This window comes from Urtica dioica, chromosome 4 (genome assembly GCF_054948205.1).
Source record: "Urtica dioica subsp. dioica isolate 48M chromosome 4, U.dioica_male_clone48M_v1_H2, whole genome shotgun sequence".
Classification (NCBI taxonomy): domain Eukaryota; kingdom Viridiplantae; phylum Streptophyta; class Magnoliopsida; order Rosales; family Urticaceae; genus Urtica; species Urtica dioica.
In genome coordinates, this window is record NC_142759.1 from 48,103,292 (window position 1) to 48,126,273 (window position 22,982).

The 22,982-nt window shown below is 36.5% G+C and overlaps 2 protein-coding genes across 2 annotated transcripts; both read right to left on the reverse strand.

The window, feature by feature from the left end:
- Positions 1-6,182: 6,182 nt before the first annotated feature.
- On the reverse strand, positions 6,183-7,153 carry LOC149401745 (BON1-associated protein 1-like). Its single transcript, XM_089610941.1, has one exon. It carries the CDS (start codon positions 7,023-7,025, stop codon positions 6,471-6,473), a length of 555 nt encoding a protein of 184 aa, XP_089467067.1. The 5' UTR covers positions 7,026-7,153; the 3' UTR covers positions 6,183-6,470.
- Positions 7,154-11,550: 4,397 nt separating this feature from the next.
- LOC149401746 (BON1-associated protein 2-like) lies at positions 11,551-12,442 on the reverse strand. The gene has a single exon (XM_089612918.1). The coding sequence runs from the start codon at positions 12,384-12,386 to the stop codon at positions 11,829-11,831; it is 558 nt and encodes a 185-aa protein (XP_089469044.1). The 5' UTR covers positions 12,387-12,442; the 3' UTR covers positions 11,551-11,828.
- Positions 12,443-22,982: the final 10,540 nt, after the last annotated feature.

The window sequence follows — 22,982 nt, forward strand, 5'->3', positions numbered from 1 at the left end:
ATGGAGGAAGCGCCTAACTTTTATAGTACCCTTATGCGCAAAGAGAGCCGAAGATGAAAGTCTTCGGTGAGACATTCTTGCAATTCAGGAAACTTACCAAAAATACAATTTTGCACATAGAGGTAAAGATGTCTCAACATATCATGGAGCATGTTGTCAGACATATTATAAAATACCGCTCCTTCTTCTTCTTCTTCACGACTCTCTCTCTCTCTCTCTCTCTCTCTCTCTCTCTCTCTGCTCACCTTTGCGCTCCCTTCCTCCTCGCCGCCCATCCTCCTCGTCGCTGCCTCTCCTCCTCGCCGCCGAGCCTAGGTAAGCTCTCTCACTCTCTTTCTCTCTAGCTAACTCACTCTCTTTCTACGATCTGTCGGCCGACGACCTCAGCCCCGGCCACCGAGCACCTCCACCGCCCAAGACCGCGACGGCCATGTCTGCCCCGTCACTACGCCTCATCCCTCGCTGGGCCTCAACCCTCGCCGCCCTTCCTCCCCCTTCTCCCTCGCCGGCCTCGCCCTCGACGGTCGTTTCTAATCTATAAATTTGTAAAATTTATTTTTTTAATTAAAATAACATATTAGGTGCGACATATCGCACCTAATACTCATTTTTTAGATTTTCTGAAGCCGAATAGGTGCAACTTTAGGTGTGACATGTCGCACCGAAAAGTGTCGCACTCGAAGCCTTTAGCGACGGACCTTTGGGTGCGACAATGTCGCACCTAAAATCACACGCGAAGAACTTTTGGGTGCGACATTTTGAGCATCGGGTGCAATGATGCTTATATTTGTAGTAGTGTAAGCCAACCACACTCGAAACAACAATAATGTTTAGGCAAGGGGAGGTCACTCCGGGTCGACAAGGGGTTGGCCGGCTCGGATTTAGGCGAAAGGATATGAATATGTACCGACAAGGAGTTGGCCGGCCCGGATTTGGGCAATTAGATGTCAGTCCGGCCTGGTAAGGGATAGTCGGCCCGGACTTGGGCAAATGAATATCAATCTGGGCCGGTAAAGGGTTGGCCGGCCCGGACTTGGGCAAAGGAGTGTCAATCCGGGCCGGAAAGGGATTGACCGGCCCGAACTTGGGAAAAGAAGTGTCAATCCGGGCCGGAAAAAGGGTTGACCAACTCGAATTTGGGCAAAGGCAAGTCAGTCCGGCCCGCTAAGGGCTGGACCATCCCGGACTTGGAAAAAGGAGTGTCAATGCGCCATAAGTATTTGACCGGCCTAAATTTTGGCAAAGGCATGTTCAACCTGGCCGACAAGGACTTGACCAGCCCGAATTTGAGCAAGGGAGACTAGTCCAGGCTAGGGATGACAAATTTACCTATGTACCCACGTACCTGCAAGACCCTACCCGCTATGGGTATGGTATTACCCGAATAAATGGGTTATGGGTAGAGTACGGGTATTAACCATTAAAAATTATATGAGTATGAGTAGGGTATGACTTGTAAGTACTCTACCCAAGATCCTACTCATACCCTACCCATTTGAAATTATTACTATATTTATGAATTTAAACAAATTTTAGTGTCCATATCTATTAAATCAAGTAATTTTTTATATTTTTATTTTGTATTAATAAATCTAATATTAAATGGATAAAAAAAAATACCCATGAGTTACCCTGTATCCCTCTAGGGTTTTACCCAATCCCAAACCCATTAAAAATAAATGGATATGGGTAAGGTATGATTTTGAAAAAAAAATCATGGATAAGATATGGTTTTGCAGGACCCTACCCATTGCTATCCCTAGTCCAGGCCGGTAAGATGTTCGCCGGCCCGGACTTGGACAAGGATGTGTTCAACCGGCAAGAACTTGATCGACCCGGATTTAGGCAAGGACGTGTCCAGCTAAGCCGGCAAGGACTTGACCGGCTGGATTTGGACATGGAATGCTCAATCGGGTAGGTACAAACTTGGTCGAAAAAGTCTTGGCCGGCCTGGAATATGGCAAGGGAGAGTCTGCCGGTCCGACAACGGGAATTTGTATTGAATTTGTAGCATCTGTTAACTATTTTGTGATATGGAATATATACTATTAAGTTTATTTTTATAAATATAATGTATTATACACTATTTTATGGGATATCAGCTGCGGTACACACCGGCTCTGTATGACATTGCTTATTAAGCCTACGTTTAATTTTTTCTAAAAGCTAAATCATATTTAATTGTTTGGTAAAATTGTTTTTTTTTTATGTTTTAACTACGAATCTAAAAGCTATATTTTGAAGTTTTTAGACGCGCCTTTTGCTTTTGACTTTTACTTTCGACTTTTACTTTCTCTTTCCTTGACATATTGAGAGGCATTCTTCTCGGTCATCTGGTTGAACCTCTTCATCACCCTGCTATAATTCTTGGCAAGCATAGCAATAGTGTCATCAATCTCATTATCTGAGTCAGAGTATATCTGCTCCTTTTGATCAAAGATAGAGCTCTTGAGAGCCATTTCTTTACTGTTCTTCTCCAATTTAAGAAGGGAAAGCTCAAACGTCATAAAGGATCCCATGAGCTCATCAAAATTTAATATCTTCAAATCACGAACTTCCTCAATGGTTGTGATCTTCATTTTGAATCTGGGACTTAGAGCCCTCGGCGTTTTTCTGACTAGTTCATCATCAGTCATTGGTTTCCCAAGGGAATATGATTCATTAGCAAGATCCCGAATACGCATGTAGAACTCAGCAACAGACTCATCTTCAAACATGGTAAGAGCTTCAAAGTAGGTAGTAATATATTGAAGCTTTTGCTCGCGCACTTTGATGGTCCCTTCATATGCTACAGCAAGAATTTCCCATCCTTCTTTTGCACTTGTACATGTATTTATGAGCTGAAAACTTTCTTGTCGGCCCCATTAAAAATATCATTAAGAGCACGAGAGTTACCCAAGGTTGCCTCATCCGCTGCAGGATCATAGTGCTTCTCAGGTTTGAGACCGATTTCTATCACTTTACCATTCTTAGTGGCAGGGGCTTCCCAACCATGAATAACAGCCTTCCATGTCTTGTTGTCGAGATTTCATGAAGGCAATCATGCGAGCCTTTCAATAGCCATAGTTCGTTCCATCAAGAACTGGGGGGGACGATTAACCGATCCTTCTATCCCGGCACTATCCATTACAAAATAGAACAGATTAAACAGGAAACCACCATAGATCTGGGTGCCCGCTCCGATACAATTGAAATTTTATTTTGAGTGAGAGGAAATATGTCACACATAATGTAGCAGCAATATGTTCGACAATTTGCTTTATCACAGATTATGGATAATGAAATAAACAGTGCGTAAAAGTAAAAACACACGATATGGTTACCTAGTTCGGTGCAACGTCACCTACGTCTGGGGGCTCATAACCAGTGGAAAAGATTTCACTATCAAGTAGTCAATAGTACAAACAATGACTTACATGAACATTATAAACATCAACGACTTAGAAATTATTACTACAAGTGATTACCAAAATAGGGACTCCTCCTACGTTTGAGACCCCTCTTAATTCTACTCTTCAAGCACGCTCTGATGCTTGGTCAGCTTCAATATCAACGTACGTGAAGACTTCAATCACGTATACAGAAGATCCAATTCTCACAGATATCAGACTTCTATAATAGTGTTTGTAGAATTACACCGCTCTTATCAAAATAAATAGTTTCCCGGTCCGCCAATTGAGCACGTCTAGGAACCCTAAATATTTGATAAAGCGTCAAGGACTACTAAAGAAGGAGCACTCAGCTTTTATAGTAGTCATACAAACTTGAAAGTCAAACTAGGGTTTCCTTACCCATAAATGTATGAAGATCATCAGGGAAAGTCTTCAGCGATACGATCTGGAAAAACAAGAAACTTGCCAGAAATACAGTATGTGCACAAAGAGAAAGATGTCTCTACAAATCCTGAAGCATGTTGACCGACATCTTTCCTTAACAACTTGCAGTAAAAAATAAGCCAACACATAACGTAACAACAATATCTATAGTTTTTGAACGAGTTTTTACTAACCACATTCCTAATTTAACTAGCGGGTTATTTTTTTTAATTACTGTTTTAAGAGAAGACTATTTATAAGTCTTTAGTATTAGTGATCTTATTTCTATTTTTTTTTTTTTGGGTTTTAGTAGAAAGAAAACGAGTCTTTGTTTTATCCGAGTTTTTAAACGTCGAACTTTTGTTCTAGATATTGGGCTCAGCCTAATTCAAGGGTTTGGGTAGTCAGGGCTTTCTCTACATAGTTGATCTCGTACCTCAGAAATTCACGTTTAGCCCGCAACTTTCGGATTCGTTTTCTTTTTTCTCGATCGCTTATTCGTTTGAAGATTGTTTCTTTGTTTTCTCTAGTTCTCTGGATTGAGAACGTGTGATTTGTGTGTTGCAGATAGGATTATGTGGTGCAAAGTTTATGTTTCTCTGTGTTGAGAATTTGTGAGTTGGTATGACAGAGAGAGTTGGACTAATGATATTCGACGCTCCATTTTGTTCCTCGGATATTTTCAGAGTCGCCGTAAAGAGTACGCGTAAGAGAGGAAAAATGAGCTTGCGAATAAGGAGTCCAAGTAATTGGGAATTAAATCATCTACTTACTAAGGGAATCACATACTTACATGCATTATTGATGTGTTAGTAATCAAGAGTAAATAAAAGCCCATGAATTTGATAAACTAATCAAGATCAAGACTTCGGTCACTTTCTTTTAAAATGTGGCATCGGATTTTATCCGATAAGTTCAAACATTTTGTGAGTAGTTAATCTTCCTTAACTCACTAGTTTCACCCGATAGACGGGTTTACGGAAAAAGAAAGGGCATACGTTCCATGGATTCTATCTAAGATATTTTTCCTAGGGGTTGCAAGGGTCACACTTTGAATCATCTTTTAAAATACCTTGACGAACATATCGAAACTATAGTTCACTCGAGTTTTTACTCGAGATAATGCTCTTCCCATTGTAGTTTAGGGTTGTACAGTGATTCCAACGAGTACCAAATACTATAGAAAAATAAATGTCGGTTGTACCAACAAGTCAAAAGACTTGTGTTATTTATCAGGGAGTTCCTCATGGGTGCGGAACATTGTAATTTGAAATTGGCCAGAGTCATACCCTTTTTAGCATGCCGAGTACATCTGAATATTTGTCAAGGAGTTCCCGATGCGCCCCTATGTTCAGAGATGGTACCATTAAAGGATCCCAGACGAAGTATAAATCTTGGAGTCACCCTCATGATTAATCGCTTGAGTATGAGTCTGGCTACTTGTCACTCTGAGGGTTGTTGCGCTTGCATTTCATATGATTGAAATCGTATGACTCTTATGCATACATTTATGTGTTATGTGCACATCGCATGTCGTTTAGTCGCTTTCAACGCTAAATAGACTCCCGCTTGCTGAGTCTTTCGACTCATAGTTTATGACCCTTGGTAATGTAGGAAAAGGGAAAGCTTTACTTCACTAGAAGGGAAAGAACTAGTCCAGACTTGTGTCCCTCGACATGTGGCACCAGAGGTTTTTGTTTTGAACGGGGAATAGTATATTTTGATAATTATATAGTGAACTTTCTATCCTAGCTACTCGTTCGATACTTTATTATGTGTGTAAGCTATAGGTAAGCTATAAACGAAAGAATGTGCCATTGATTGTATATAGTCTCTATAAGAATTTTTTATACGTAAAGTAAAAACGAAAAATTTCCCCGAAATTTCTGTTACTCAACTTATATGTCTTGTAGCTATTTACAAAAATTATTTTATTTCCGCTTAGCAAAATTAAATGATGTGTATATTATGAGTTTACTGAAACAAGATGTGTGAGAACGTCACGGCTCACGGCGAGCTATGACCCGCGGGTCGTGACATATTTACAAATATTAATATATATTTTAACAAATACTAAATCTATTGTTGCTAACAACTACAGCTATTTTATAATAATTTATCAAACAATATTTGTTTTTGAAAACAATAACTTTTTTTATAGCAGATATAAAATCACTTAAAAAACACAGAAATCCCAAAGGGAGCCATTATATCATAAAAATTCAATCAGCACAAAATGATATATCCTTGAAATCTTACCAACTGCTAATCGAACTATCATTAAAATCAAAACTTGTGTATTACAAGTTATCTTGATTATGATATTTGGTAAAAAGGTCACCCTAATAAATAAATCTTGAGAATAACTAAAAGCACAAACATGATAAATTTGTTAGGAAGGTTAATTACAAATATTCCTATAAATTGTATGTTATTAATCTATTCGCGCAAAGTGCATTTTTAAAACATATAGTATTGATATAATAGCCTGTACAATGTTTCGTATAAATGTTAAATTTCCTTACAAATCTAAGTTTTAGTACTTTTTCCGCTTTTCCTTTCCCCTAGTTCCATCTTTTATAACTTCAAAAACAGGCGTGAAACCAAAACAGATTTCTTTTCCGATTTTGGAGTTCCAAGTCAAACATCTTCCTCTCAAAAGTAGCTTCCACTCTTATGCGACACCCAAACCGGAACGCCCGTCACAACTCCCCCAAAATGAGTACCAACGGGAACTCCCACCCTAGTCCGATGATCCGCCGCCGCAGCTGCCGAACACGTGTCCTCCACAGCCACCGGACCCTTCGTCCTCACGCAGATATTAATTATCCCGTTCCTCTCGCCACTTGGACTCCGCAGCCTGTAGCTCAGAAAATGCACGCAACTTTCCGGCACATACCCGCCTGAGAAATCCGTCGCCGGAACCAAAGCCGAGCCCACGATTTTATCTCCGAACGCCGTTTTGCAGCGGACTTCGACGGTGAAGCTGGGCGCGTGGGCCGGCGCGTCCAGGAACAGCTTCTCGTTCCACTTCGGGTGGCTCCCACCTTCTTCGTCCACAGCCGTCGATCGGACGTTGTCCGAGTCTGATCGGACGGTCACGAACGCGTTCTTCTTGATCGGTCTTTTATTCTTTCGGAGATCTTCTCCGGATAAGATAGTGATCTCTAGGCTTCTTGACAATGGACGTTGACCATAGTACATTTCCATAATGATGTTCTACAGGTTGATTATTTTAAGTGTGATTCTGTGTAAGTTGTGATAATCAGTGTGTTTTGTGTCGTGTAGAGATTCTGAGTTGTGGAATTCTAAACTATGTGTCTGAACATATTTATACGTGGTGTAGTTAATGCTTGATATACGGATTTGAAGGAACTGAGAAATAAAAGGGAAGGAGATGCGTTTGTTCTAAAAAAATGTGGACTTGTTGACCAATTGATCGTGTAACTAAAGTTAGTTATACGTGGTTTCTAAGAAACAAACAAAACAATTAAAACGCTTTTAAAGCGACGACGGGATGGTCGTGCGTGCGCGGAAAGAGGAAAAGTCAATTAAAACAAATTGAAAAATTACACGACTCGTATACTATATAATATTATATCATATGTGATGTTACGTCATATATTTCCTTTTTGTAAATTTGACTCGTGTGCATGTACGTAGGCTAACGAAGCGAGTTGAATCAAGGTTACACTTATCGGGATAATCGGTGGATTACCACGTTAGATTCCGGTAACAAAATATACAAAATCGTAAAATATTCGTAAAATCGGGGTTTTACCGTAATTTTAAATAAAATAAATTTAAATAAAAAATAAAAAATTATGAAAGCTTATTTTATAGTTATTTATTATGAAAAATTTATCGGTTTTTTCTTAAAAAAAAATCAACCTTTACGTTAAACGGTATACTCATAAAATTTGAGTCCCGATATAATAAATGATAAACAGTATCCCAAACTTTGAGCCTTTTATTTTTGAATTTGAATGAGTCTTTCATTAAGAATCAGTCGAATTGGCCGCGATGACAAGATCAATACAAGACGGGCATTCCAAAAAAAAAAAGGCGGGCAAGAGCGTGAGCTTCTTTGTTCCACTCGCAGGGACAAAAAAAGACTCTTGGAGACGTCTGCGTCGGCGAGGAGGGACCGAATATCGAAGACGACTAGTTCGAGCTGGATTGCGTCACATTTTTATTTGCGGGCTGAGTGGAGCCAAATGCTGGCGGAGGGTGGTGGAGAAGATCTCCTGCTTTTCAGGGGAGAGTGGAGATGAGTTCCGCCATGGACGTGGCGGAGCTGTTCTACTTTGCCACATGTGTCGGGTGTGCTTCCAGAAAAGGAACAGTGATGGGTTTTGAACAATAAAAAATATGAAACAATATTGTAGATATTAAAAAAAAAAAATCAGAGGTAGATAGTCAATATGTTATGGTTTAAAATTATTATGTCATTATTTTCTTTTATTTTTTCACAAAAATAATTTTATGTCTATAAGTTCATTATTATATATTAATTCCAATTAGCTTATTTAATAAAAACTACAAGAGTTTTTATTAGAATAACTATGTCCCAGTTTATTTCATCTTATCAACGTATTTATTATGTGTCTACTGTTTGTGGAGGCTTTTAGGCAGGGATAGTAAACTTCGTATCGTGTTCCTTAAATAAGAAGAGTATAAATAAACAGTCCGAATATGACATCGCACGCTTTGACGTTGACCACAGATAGTTTTAATTCTACACTAACGTCTATCTTAGTGTTAGTTTTAGTTTTAGTTTTTTCCACGAGGAAATTACACGAAAGAAACGTTATATTATATGTATCTATATATTGAAAAACATATTACGCCGTGTGAAGGAGTCAAAACTAATACACGCCAACAACTTGAAATTAATACTTATTGAAAAGTCAACTACAGTTCTTGAGTTTCCATATATTTTACCGTGGATCAGTTGCACATAGTAAATTCAAATCGAAAGACTAGAAAAGTAATCAGAGGTGAAACTAAACTTTAGAAATGTCTATAGCTCGACTACGTCTAGTTTTGGCAAAGTAACGTGACGTATAAGACTGGGCAACAACATTATAATATATACTCTGGCCTAGACTAGATGTAATAAGCCTCAAATTTCCACAGGTAGGAATTTCTTATAAGACTAAGGTGTTATATCTCGATATTAATATCGATATAAATAATCAACAGTAAAAAAAAACGGAATTTCTACTGCTATGAGAAAAATAATGAGAATTGTATTCTAATACGCCCCATCTCGATTAGAAAATAACAAAACATAAACAAATTCAACAAACACGATACCAATGGGATAAAATAAAATGTAGTTGAACAACTAGAAATTATTGGAAAATAAGGATAAACTAGTTATATTTGAAACTTTTCAGATGACTAGCCTAAAGGTGATGTGCACCTAACTTGAAGGTGGCATCATGTGTATTTATTTCGGTTGGGAAGATTAAATTTAGATGCGAGGTATAAGCGCGACTCCAGGGCTAAGAGTGCTCACTCATATAATAATAATAAAAAAACAATATATTTTACTAAATAATAATTTAACATCATTTAATATATTTACAAAATATTATATTTATTTATTTATAAAATATTAGTAAGCATTATTGGTGTCATATATGAATATGAGTATTATTGTCGTTATATATAAATATCATTGACTTAATAATTATGGAATTTTAAATGATCCATAATGCAATAGGAATTTAAGATGTTTTACACCTAAATCCACCTAAGCATTAGAGTTGCTTTAAGCGAACCTTCACATTTTGCTTTTACACCTGATCCATAATGCAATAGGAATTTAAGATGTTTTACACCTAAATCCACCTAAGCATTAGAGTTGCTTTAAGCGAACCTTCACATTTTGCTTTTACACCTAAATCCACCTAAGCATTAGAGTTCGAGTGACCCAAAAGAGAATGTGTATTTTCTCTTTTGGAGACGAGTGAGATTCTCAATATGGAAAATTCCGAGCAGAACCGTGTGCATTGCAGACGTTGGAGATTCTTAGTAGAGAATCTCGGGCGCAGCTTGTGTGCGGGGATTAAGCGCTCGATCAGAGAAAATTGTGCGTAAAAAGTCTCTGGCAGCGTTTCAAAACTCTGAGAGCGAGTAATCTTAAGGGGGAATGAATGTCTCTATCCCTCTCACTAAGATGGAGTATTTATAGTGGATGTGGAGGCTTAGGAGGGCCTTTGGACGCACTTCGGGGAGCACACCGTTGGTTTCGAACGCGTGAGACGGTTCTTTCGAGGAGCGCGCGATGATGAGCTCTGTTTAATGTGTGGGCTTGGGCTCGAACTTTCGGGCCGTTTCGAATGGGCCTTAACCGTTGTGGGCTTTGGTGGGTTTTTCAGTGACCCGGTACGTTGGGCTTTTAGAGTTCGGGATTCCACGCAAGTCGCGTGACATTTAATGTTTCGGGTTTTTCGAGAACGACCGACAATATTTATTTATCCCCGTCCCTTAAAATTCAAGGTGAACTATTTCAACATTAAATAATAGCCCAAGATAAAACAAGACCCATGTATTATATTATGAGTATAGCTATTTTTTTTTAATATTTGAAAAATTAAGCTATAATTATAATAAAAGGTAGTTATTTAATTAGTTACAACAGGTTTTCCTTATATATATAACAATACTCCTAAATAAAATATAAAATCATTTGTTGTATTGTGTACTTATAGAAGTTATGATTCAGTGACAATTAAAAATGACATTTTTTTTCTCGAACTACCACCAGTTTTTCATGGATATTCCAGTTGGTCATGGGAAAATATATATATATATATATATATATATATATATATATATATATATATATATCAAATTTGAACTTCATTCAGTGAAAAAAAAACCCTGAAAGCCGCTCTTACCGAAATTTCTCTAAAATCTTGACATGAAATGAAATTTTTTATTCCGACAACCGCTGAAACAAAAAATTCGTTACAGTTTTGGCAAAAACAACTGAAACATGGTATTTTGAATTTATTTTTTAATAATTATTCTCCGTTCTTTCCTCTTATAAATTGGAACAAAAATGTGAAACTTATTTATATGGAGTAGATGGTGAGTAGTAACATATTTACAGACGTGATCATGCTGTTTAGTTATTAATAATATTTAAGGGTTCGTGTTCCATGCGCAACGAGACACGTTGTGATGTTGACCATCAAATATACAACAAAATGTTTTCCATGCCCAAAAGATAACGTGGACGGTGGAAAAAAAACGTGGTGGACGGTGGAAAAATATTGCGGTTCAGGCTTTTTATATTTTGTGAAAAAGCGCGAAATAAGCCAGAGTACATTTTTCCCAGTAAATTTTCTGTGAGATATATTATAGTTGATCAATTATAAATTGCCTTAAAATCGAACAATACTATAAATTTCTTGTATTTGAAGGCACTATTAATGATGGTATAAATGAAGTCTAGTATTCAGTCAACTCACAGTATGAGTTGCAGAAATAAAGCGCGAATCTTTCACTCGAGTGTATTTCGCAAAACTAATATCCGTACCATATATTTTTTGGATAAGATTTATTAGTCTGTTATCATATTCACAGTCACACCACCAATTAAAAATAAACAACGGTCCGAGGCACTCTCAATTAAGTATATCGAATAATCATCAGGAATTGGTATATAAATATGCCACGAATTAATCAACTTGATATCTCGTCAAAAGAAACCGCGCGCTTAATCATAAAATAATTCAACTGCGTACCCATATTTTTTATATTTCTTTGATCATTCATTCTGACATCATATGTAGCACATAATTAATTTTGTAACAAAAGATAACAATTAAGCTTCGGCATATAACTTTCTCACATTTTATGAAGTTTGAAATCCCGTCTTCTCTTCACATTTTGTGAAGTTTAAACAAATATTGCCTCAAAAAAATCACATCACCTAACAAGAAGTCTAAAGATATGGTCCTTTGGAATAGCAAACAAGTGGTGTTTGAATTTTTTTCAAAAATACTTTCCGCTATTACTGTTATTATCATGAGACATCGTCCAAACAGGAAACCCAGTGACAACGTTATCGCTATCACAGCGATTCCCTACGGCCATGCCCACGATAGTCTTCTGCTCCTCCATTGCCGGAAGTCTCGTCCTGACGGAGATATTAATAATGCCGTTCCTCTCTCCGGCGGAGTCTCTCAACCTGTAACTCAAAAACCGTAAGTGAGTCTCCGGGATATACCCGCCGGAGAAATCCGACGCCGGGACCGAGGCTGTCCCTACGGCTTTATCCCCAAACGCGGTCCGGCATCGCACTTCGACGGTCAGCACCGCCGCCGGATTCCGCGGCGGCGCGTGGAGCTCGAGCTTCTCATTCCACGCCGGGTAGCTTCCGCCATCGCCGTCGGCGCCGGTGCACCGAGAGTCGTCTGACATGGCAGACCGGACGATGACGTAAGCGTGCTTCTTGATGGGTCTTTTGTTTATCCGGAGATCTTCGCCGGAGATGATCGTTATTTCTAGGGTTCTTGATTGTGGCTTGTAATTATTGTAGTACTTTTCCATTATATATGTGCTAGCTAGTGACGTAAGATATGAAGTAAATAGAGAGTGGGAGTTATGTTATGAATTTAATTTGGGGTATTATTGGGGAAATATATATAGTCGTTGTGCAATTTGAGGTTGGCGACTGACATTATGTTGACTTTTAGCACGCTGGCGGCGATACAGCAAGGAAAGAGAGGGAGAAGAAGGTGGGATGTTTCTTAAAAATTTCAGAATTAATTGTTATTTTATATATATATATATATATATATATATATATATATATATATATATTTACAAATTTGACAGTTTTTTAGGTGATAAACAACTAGGAATGAACAAAGAAAGTTTCGTCGGATCTAGTCAATCTTTTAGCTTCTTCTAATATTCTAATAAAAAATTCTATTTTATTAAAAAATAAATAGGGAAAATGACACATATACACCTTGTATTTTAGTGAAATATCGAGTTTAACTTTTGGTTTTCAAAAATGTCTAGATCATACTATATGTTTAACTAAAATGACGAAATTATACCATGAAATAGTCAACAGTGCCACAAATATTCTTTTTATTGACTTTTCATCGACGTTGACTATAATAATTATATGTAAACACCAATTATCTGTATTCATTCGCATCATATATGTAATTTATTTAAAAAAAAAAAAACCAACAGTCTCTTAATCGTGAAGAACGCAAAAAGAAGCAAAAAATATAAAAATCGACAGTTGATAGTCTTCAAAAATACAGATTCGAACAGAGAATCCATGATCCAGAGTTGCAATTCGAACACAGAATGAAGTCATCTCTTGGGAGATATGAATTTTATTATTTAATTTCAATTTAAGGCTATTTTATTTCAAAATTGGAAATTTGGAAGTTAGGATACTGTTTTGAATTTGATTCGGTTTTTCTTATAAAAAAGTTAATATCAATGAAAGGGAGATTTGTGACACTGTTATCAATTTCAGGGTATAATTTCGTCATTTTAGTTAAACAGAGGGTATAATCTCGACATTTTTGAAAACCAAAGGTTAAAGTCGACATTTAACTAAAACACATGGTATATATGTGTTATTTTCCCAAAAAGGGAAAATATCTCACCAAGTCTGCAATAAATTAATTAACTAATTTCATTTTAAAGTTAATTTAATTTATTTTTGTAAAATGCAAACTTTTGTATCACTCGTAATGTAATCTGAGACTAATAAACGAGCTTTCGTTGTTGAAAGTGAATTTCTTGTTTGAAAAATGGTTAAATAAGTTTATCGAATTAATTTAGAATATATTTGTGAATTCTTGATATTTCATTTTGGTTTCATGAATTGAACTGGACAGTTTGGTAAAACGGACGTGGGCAGTCCGAAATGGTCTGAGATGATTTATGTTAGTATTTTTCCTGGATAGTTGACATCATGAGACCTTCTAAAACGTCCAATAACGTGAAAATCCATTGAGTATTGAATGAGATATTTATTTTTGCAAGCAGTGTTTCAAAGATGTAAAACCTGGAACTCCGAACTTGTGAACCAATATTGCAGGTTGTTTTTGAGATAGTTGTTGTGATTCAAATTTGGCTTATAGTATTTCATTAGAAAGCTACAGATTCTAGCTTTGCTAAAAAAAAATTGTTTGATTTCGAGTTCTGTAACCGACGTTATGATACGTTCTTTACCTAGTGCCAAAACTGAAATTTCTGAGTTTGTGATTTCGAAACTCGAGTCGAGAATTGTGTGAATTGTTTGTGTGCCTTGTGTTTAGATTTGAATTGATGTTTTGAGTGATCTTTAATCAGTTCGGAGTGCGAGGCTGTTTTCAGTTGTTTGTATTTGGTTTTTGGTTTCGCAGTTTGGTGTTTGTTTTAGTTTCGGATTGTAACTATTTTCATATTTGAGTTTGGCTTGTGGGTCATTAGTTATAGGCTGAAATGAAAATGCTTTCTTGAGTTTGTTTTGTTTTTGGTTCCGCGGTTTAGCCGATTTTTCTGGCTTTGAGTGTCGAGTTCGCTAAAGTCTCGAAATTTTTTGCGTGTCGTTGAGTAACCGAGTGGTCGGAATTTGCTATCAAACTGGAGTCTGATTCTGTGTATATGTCTGAAACTCGAAGCGTATTTGAAGATGAACCGAGACGTAGCGAACGGGTATCGACACGTTCAGACTTAACGAAGTCGGTGGTAGAAGAGAAAAAGACTTCGACATTTAAACTCATGAGTTTATGTTCGCTCGTTAGCATCTAGATTACTCTCGAGACTTTTCATAGGTGTCTTGAGTCGTTAGATTAAGCAGATTGACAATTGAGTTTAATTATGTTTGGGAATTTAGTTTTCAATTAAAATTATCTGAAAGTCTTGGATTGTAAGATTTCTAGATTTATTTCTTTAAGACCCTATTAAGTTAATGATTGGAAATTTTTGTGAATCGTTAAACATTCGGTTTCAAGGTTTATTATCAAGTGAAATACAAAATCTGATGAGTACTGCGTCTGGGTACGAATAAGTTCAATTCTTAAATAGGAACTAAATTCCCAAAGTTCGAGTAACTAATAAGTTAGATTCTTGAATACAAATCCAAAACTCATTATCCCTGGCATGAGCTTAGCCTCTTCGAGTTATTCTGAGTCTAGTGATTCGCATGCTTCCGATTAAGAACCCTAACTCGCTCAACATGCCATAAGTTCTTCTGTCAGGAATCTTAGGAGTCTCGGGATGTCAAATGCCGAGATCAGGAAGCTGCAAGTCGACGTTTCCGGATACGCGTGGAGACATAAGTTACCTACTCATCAATGGATTTTCTTTTCTTTTGTGTGCATCTTATGTGCTAGTAGACAAGACTAGGTGGAAGCCTTAAAACGTACACACTAATAAGAGTAAGGCTTCGGTCAACTTTCTTGAAAACGTGGATTCCGGTTTTGCCTGTTAGGTTCAAACACTAACTTGAACCAGCCTTGTGTTATTTGTTATAGTTAGACCCATCAGCTAACTATTGTGGATAAGTTAGATCAGGGGTAACGAGAGAGCATAATTGACTCTTGAATTCGAACCAAGAGTAGAAGTATTGGGAGTCACATCCCGAGGCTTCTTCCTGAAATACTTGACGAGTACAAAAGGGATACAATAATTCGTTCGGGGTTTATCCCGAGATGCTCTCATGTGTTAGCATAGGTGCGCACTCTGCATGTTGCAGAATACCAAAACCCTAATTAAAGAGTCGTCGATGGTAACACAAGTCAACGACTTGTGTGTAGCAGATCAAAGCGGTCTGTATGGCGTTGAGTACTCAAAGCTGGGGAGGACTCAATGGTATAGGCAGACGCTTGGAGCAAACCCGATAACAATAGGCAGACGCTTGGAGCAAACCCATTCAATAATGAGCATCCACTCTAAGTGAACTCATTGTCGTGTCAAGGCGACACAATTGCGTCAACGTCAGACAAAGACGGTACCATTAGTGGATCCCAGACAATCATAAAACACCCAAGCCAACGTAAAACCGTTGCTCGAGGTCTGAGGTTGGCTTCTTGTTGTTCCAAAGGTCGTACCAGGGGAGGTTGGACGATATTGTAAAACGGCAAGTGAATAGGTAGAGTGTGACGTTGTCAGTCGTGCTCTAATGTTAGTGTCTAGTTGCTTCTACTGCTCATTCTGCATTCTTATGTGATTGTTTGCACGTCACATGGCATTTAGTTTATTTTCCTTTCTAGATAGACTTCCGCTTACTGAGTCATTCGACTCATAGCTTTATGACCATTGGTAATGTAGATAAGAGGAAGACTCATAAACAGGAAGCGGAGTTGAAGACACCGAGCACGTATCACCTTGACCTATGGGCTATGAGGTCTCGCAAACCGGTAATTTGTTATTTTGTAATGTTTTGTAAAACACGTTCCGGAATGTATATGTATATGAGTCGCTATAAGACTCTATATTTGTATTTAAAAGTAAAAAAGTTTCCCCGAATTTTCAGTAAAATACTTTTAAATATATAAACTTCCGTTATGCGTTTCATTAGCGCATGTTTTATATATATATATATATATATATATATATATATATATATATTATGAGTTTATGTATGGTTTTAAGTTGATGAGTCACAGCTCATGGGCAAGCTGTCACTCGCGGGTTGTGACAATTTTTTTTAGTTAATTAACTTATTGCGGGCATGGTGGACTATTTTGTCAATAAAATGAAATTTTGGCTTTTTAAAAGAAGAAAGGACTATTGTGCTAGTGAACTAATTGCGCCATAAAAAACATCCATTATCACTTATTGGAGATATTTAAAAATGTATTCATTTAAATAAGTTACGAATTCAAGTGTGAATCTATTTTATTGTTTCTCAAAATTTCTTTATCAATTTGTGGCTATTACGAAAATAATTTTTAACATGAGTACAAAATATAATTGGGTTACTCGTTTTGGCCCGAAACCATTTAAATTATAACGAGTTTTATCTGACATATTTTAATCAAACAACAAAATATTTTTTTTTTTGGTTAATAACTCTGCTTAAAAATAAATGGAATTTGGAAAGAACGGGAAAGAGAGAATGAATACATTAGAGTTATATGAAATACTTCAAAATAAGAGATCAAATAATAATTTCATATAAATAGACAAGGTACTAAAAAATTAAGTACTAAACTACTCTTACATAATAATAATAATAATAATAATAATAATAATAATAATAATAATAATAATAATAATAATAATAATAATAATAACAACAACAACAACAATCATAATAATAACAATAATAATAATAATAATAATTAACATCCTCACTCACAATGTTACGTATATCGATAAACATCAAGAGCTTGTTATACAAAAAAATGTACGGAAGTGCGAAGTAGAGTGAGTAAGTCTTTGTGAAATCCTCAAATGTAAATCTCCAAACAAACAATGCGAAATCCCCAAACAACCAACGTGAATTTCCAAAAGCAATGCGAAATCTCCAAATAATCAATGTGGAAAGTCTCCAAAATTAATGCGAAATCTCAAACAATAAATTTGAATCTCCAAAATCAAAGAAAAATCCTCAAACAACCAATGTTAATCTCCTAAACAATTGTGAGATCTCCAAACATCCAAAATGAATCTCCCAAACAATCATTCAAACAATCGATTATATATTTCCAAACAACCAATATGAATCTTCAAAATCAACCGAACAACCAATACAAAATATTTTAACAGCCAATGTTATTCCTAAAACAATCAATGAAATTTTCTCAAACAATCAATCAAACAAATAACTAAACAATTCACTGCAAACTAACCAATACTCTAAAAAATACTCAATGCAAAATAATCAAATACCCATTACCAGATAATAATAATAAAAAAACACCATTTCAAAATAACTCAATACCCTCTTCAAAATACTTCAATACAAAAATTCAAAATCAATAAATTACCAAAATAACCAAACAACCCAATTTCACTATTCACTCAATGAATAAATTAATCTAAAAATTTAAAATCCAATCTCCAAAGTTGATAATGTACTACTTTATTCCATAGATATTTTTATTCAAATTTGAAAAACGATCCAAGGATTGAAGAAGGCGCGAACTCTATTATGGCAGTATTGGTCAAAGTTGTTGCAAAAAAAACTTGCACTTCATCTCATTACTCGACATACAAATTTAGACTATTCAGAACCTCAACTATATAGTTCAGAATCTATCTCTATAAGTCACGAACATGTTGTTCAAATTTGGTGTCGATCGATCGGTGGACGAATGCGCATAATTGATTTTAGGGCTCGAATACTATGATAATTTCACATAAACCGAAAAAGATTTTAAAAGAATGCAAAAGTGACACAAAATACTTTAGGATTACAACAAAGAAGAATATAAATATACAAGATAATAAATAGTTAAAGACTAAATTATCTTTATATTACATTAATAATAATTATAAATATATATTAAAACTTATAAGCGGTTGGTTTGGTTTAAAATTTTAAACTTTATCTCGCAGCCTCGGTCAACCATTCAATGAATCACAATTAATGTTTTCCATGTAATGGGAAGAATTTTGAATTTGCTAGATTAATTTTATATTATATTATATTGTGTATATATATATAAAATAAATTAATTTGTGAAATTTTATGTCGACGATAGTGATATGACAGGTGGAACGAGTTGGGTGTTAAGTAGCTGATAAGAGAACTTTAAATCAAAATATTTGATGATATAGATTCATAGGAAATATAAATGACGTACTGAAACGTAGATAAATAGTATTTTATAAGCATATCTCATAATATAGAAGGTAAAAATCTCTAAACGGGTATAAATAAATCTTGGTACTCGTCAACGTGTGGCATGCTAGTCCATTCTGTTTACACCTTTTATTTTTAAACACATTGATACTCCATTTAAATATGCGAAAAAATCATCAAACTACAAAATGAAGCTAATAAAGAGGCGAACGTCGAAAGAACGAAGTGAGAAATAAAAAAAGGTGCAAATCAGAAAACAAATAGCCGGAGATGAAGATTTCGTGTACATAATGTGAAATCGCCGTCTTTTTTTGGCTCCCAAAAGTCCACTATATCAACAAGCATACATGTGGGCAATATGGCCAATTGCAATACCATAAATATTCAATTATTGCTTTCTCTATTTAAATTATATTGTTGAACCGACGACTTGAAACAAATTCAACACGCCGATTTCCATATGTGTTCCACACTTCATCAATTTTCAAGTTGTCCAAATAGGAAATGACGTGGACAATTGAATCAGCACCATCAAGTGGTCGATCGACATGATAACCAGAAGCTTTCTGAAGAAAAAAAAAAATAAAAAAATAGAAGCCTTAAAAATTAAAATAGATCTGCTTTTCTTCTTATATAGTTTGCTTATTTTGTCTGAAACTAGTAAAGAAAACACAATATAAATATAAAAAAAAAAATAAAAAAAATCAAAACTTAAGCAAATTTTAATGGTTGTCAAAAAAAGACTTACTAGTAATCAGCGAAGCTAGTTTTTCCTATAAAAAGCTCAATATTTTGCCAACGTGTCTTCCCTAGTCTTTCATGTTATCTGGGAAAAAAACATGGACATTATTAGCGGAGCTGATTATAAATATAAAAAAAATTATAAAAAAAAATATCTTTACTTTTTTTATCAATACTATTTATGACGAATATAAATATGGTAGGAACTAGGAAGTATGTAGAAATGCATTATGACATGTGGACCAAGCTGGCGGGGACATCTTATCGTTTGATTCCGGAGACCGCTGCTCGAAAAAAATAATATTAGATTTATATACAAATGTCATATTTTTAAATAATTTTAATGATAAAATTATCACCGATAATATTGCCACACATTGCACACACACCGTTAGAGTCAGAAAATTGATCAACGTGCCAACACATATGATCACTAATTAACTTTGAAAAAGGAAAGCAAATATAGTGGTATACTAGGTGTTACTCATATAATTAATATAGTTTTGAGTATGTGCTCTAATGCATAGGAAATAATAAGAATCCAACACCGAATCCGAGTCAAGTAGACTCGAGAGACAAATGAAATTAGAAATGAACCTGTTCATAAAACAAGAACGAATCCTATCGAGTAGAACTTCGAAGAGAAGAGAAACTGATAGGTCAAAGACTACTCAAAATAACAAAACACGTTAAAATAAATAAAAGTTAAGTACAACGTACATCTCGACGGTTATTCCGAACACACGAAGAAATACGTATGGGAGAGGTTACCAAAAATTGCTAAGAATATGGTTTGATCACCCTACATACTCGGCTCCAAGCCCTATAAATACATGAAGAAGTGACAGAAATGGGGACATGCACAATTTCACACAAAAACTCGACCAAAAAACTTCACCTATCATTCAGCACCCTCGTTTACATTCTCTCTTTTACTACATTTGTTCTTACCAAAAAGCTCGGAGTTCTCAGGACTGTGTGCTCGAACCCAAGTCCTTTTCGCGAGAAAATTGTTGTAATATTTTTTTATGTAAACAATTTGGCGCTATAAGGAGGGGATAGCGTTGAAGATTGATGGCTAGTTCATCCACTGGAGACGTCAACAACACCGTCGGTATTGATCCACAGATCGAACACCACAACCATACATTGCCACTCACTCCAGGTAAGCTTGCATGAGTACATGCCACGTCCCATCCTGGCATAGGAATTTAAAGAGATGCAAGAACGTCTCTTGGCTTTGGAAGCTAGCAACAAGGAATTGGAGAAGAAGCTCCCAAAAGGGTAACGTTGCAAAGCGCAGTAGTAATCCCTTACGAAAAACCCTCACACCGAGCTAGAAAAAGCCTACTGATCAAGAGCCGAGGATTAAGAAGTCGTTGAGAAACGCCAAAGATCAATATGAGAGGGAAGAAGATAGCTCGAATACAGAAGGATACCAAGCAACTCAGGAAAATATTTCTGATTCCTACTAGCCTTCAATCGAGAAAAGCATGTCTCATTCATGAAAGGTCCCGAGGAGAATTCAGAAACTGGAGGCAGTGCGAGCACCAATGAAACTGACTTCAAGCGACTAGAGCTTCCGATTGAGGAAGTGATCTTGGGTCAAAAAGATTCAACTCCGAGAGTCGAAGATACAGCTTCCCCGTTCACTACTCGGGTGTTAGAACATCCCCTACCAAATCGATTTAGATTTCCAAACATCCCGACCTATGACGGAAAGACCGACCCATGAGATCATCTCGACACCTTCAAATCCTGGATGTTGCTGCAAGGAGCCGGACACGAGGTAATGTGGCGAACGTTCTCTATTATCCTTTCGGGCTCCGTTAAAAGATTGTACCGAAAGCTCAAGCCAAACTATGTGGGTTCGTGGAAGCAGTTGACTCGAAAGTTCATGGAGCAATTGTCGGATCCAGTTCAGGGAAAACGTCCAAGGAGAGGCTTCTGGCCATAAGACAAGCATATGGCTAGTCAATCAAAGACTACATCAATCGTTACGCCAAGTAAGCACTCTAGATAGATGATCTCAACGAAGACTTCAACCTCTTCGGGATCACCTCTAGAATCCAAACAAAATCATAATTCTGGTGGTCACTCCAAAAGACAGGTCCCCGGGACTACAATGAGTTCTTAAAAACAGTTTAATAGCATATAAATGTTAAAGAAGCATGATTTGCTTCTCGGAAGGTCGAACCTCCCAGACCACAACAAGAGGAACAAAGATTATGCAGATCCGAGGATACCTATCCTCCGAAGAAAAATCGCTTAGGGGCGGGTCCTACCAAGCCTTCCTATAGATGAAATATTCAATCTAAACCAAAACAAGGAATATTTTTCGAGGCAACAAAAGATCAAGAAGGATATTTCAAGTACTGTGTGTTCGACCATGATGTAGGCCACATGACTTTGGACTGTTTCAATCTGAAAGAAGCCTTAGAGGCTCTAATATGAAGAGGATCATTGAAAAAGTTCCGACCAGATCTTGGAGAACAAGACGAGCAAAAGAACGAAGTCTATGGAGAGCTCTCGCTAATCATGGACGGGCCACACATGGGGGGGAATACGAGAAGTGCTCAAAAGAGGTATATCAGGGAAGCCTAATCTCGACACTATCAAGTCTCATTCACAATGGAGCAGATGTTAGGAATTCTTACCCATGAGAAGATTTTATTTGTAATTCTCGCTGAAATTATTAATAAAATAAAGTTCAACATTTATTATCTATTTGAATTGAAAGCGGTTATTTCGTATAAAATATTTATCAAACATTCATCAATCCGTAGTCTCCGTATTAAACTGAGCACTTCTCGTAATGGTGAACTAAAACATGGTCAATGATTGATTCATGCCTGGATAGCTGAATCTAAAATCATATATGTGGAACAGAAGTGAAGATTGATCACTTAGTGGGAGCATTCTGCACTTCTGGTAAGTGTACGACCTGGACAGACTTTGGTTGTAGATGTGCCGTTTAAGGACCGTTACGACACACAAACCGATGTCACTATGATGGTCATAGTGAGACTTGATCTAAATCCTGAAGTGATCATGGACTTCTAGGTCATATCGCCGGGTTCTTTGACTCATTTCGTTAAAGGCTACTGAGACGCTGATTAAACTTATGTCTTGGGAATCCGGAATATGATCTGAGCGGAAAATGATACACAGATACATAATCCAGCCTTCCTGAAAGAAGGTCAATGTTCACGCACCTAAGGGTTGATTCAAGAATCGATAGATTGCGCGCTCTTCCAAAGTAAGTAACGTTCAGAAGAATCTTTCGTTCGGGAAGCAATGGTGCTTAGGGAATATAAGTATCAAGAAAGGTATACCGGAATAATTGACTTCTCTCGATATGTGTAAACTTGGAGGATCTTGATCACGAACTGACTATATCAGTGGACACTCGTCACGATGAGTAAATATAATTCTAGTATAAAGGAGTGTACTGTTGGAATAGATCTAGGATTTAAGAAAAGTTTATCACTTCTAGCAAGCGGCGGAACATAAAATTTTCTTTAAAAACACGTAAAACCATTTCACTACCTAGACAAAGTGCATGAGCGTATAATTTAGAATTTTAGAACTACTTTGAGTTTTCACTTGGTACCAACCTTGTTAGAAGCTTGAGC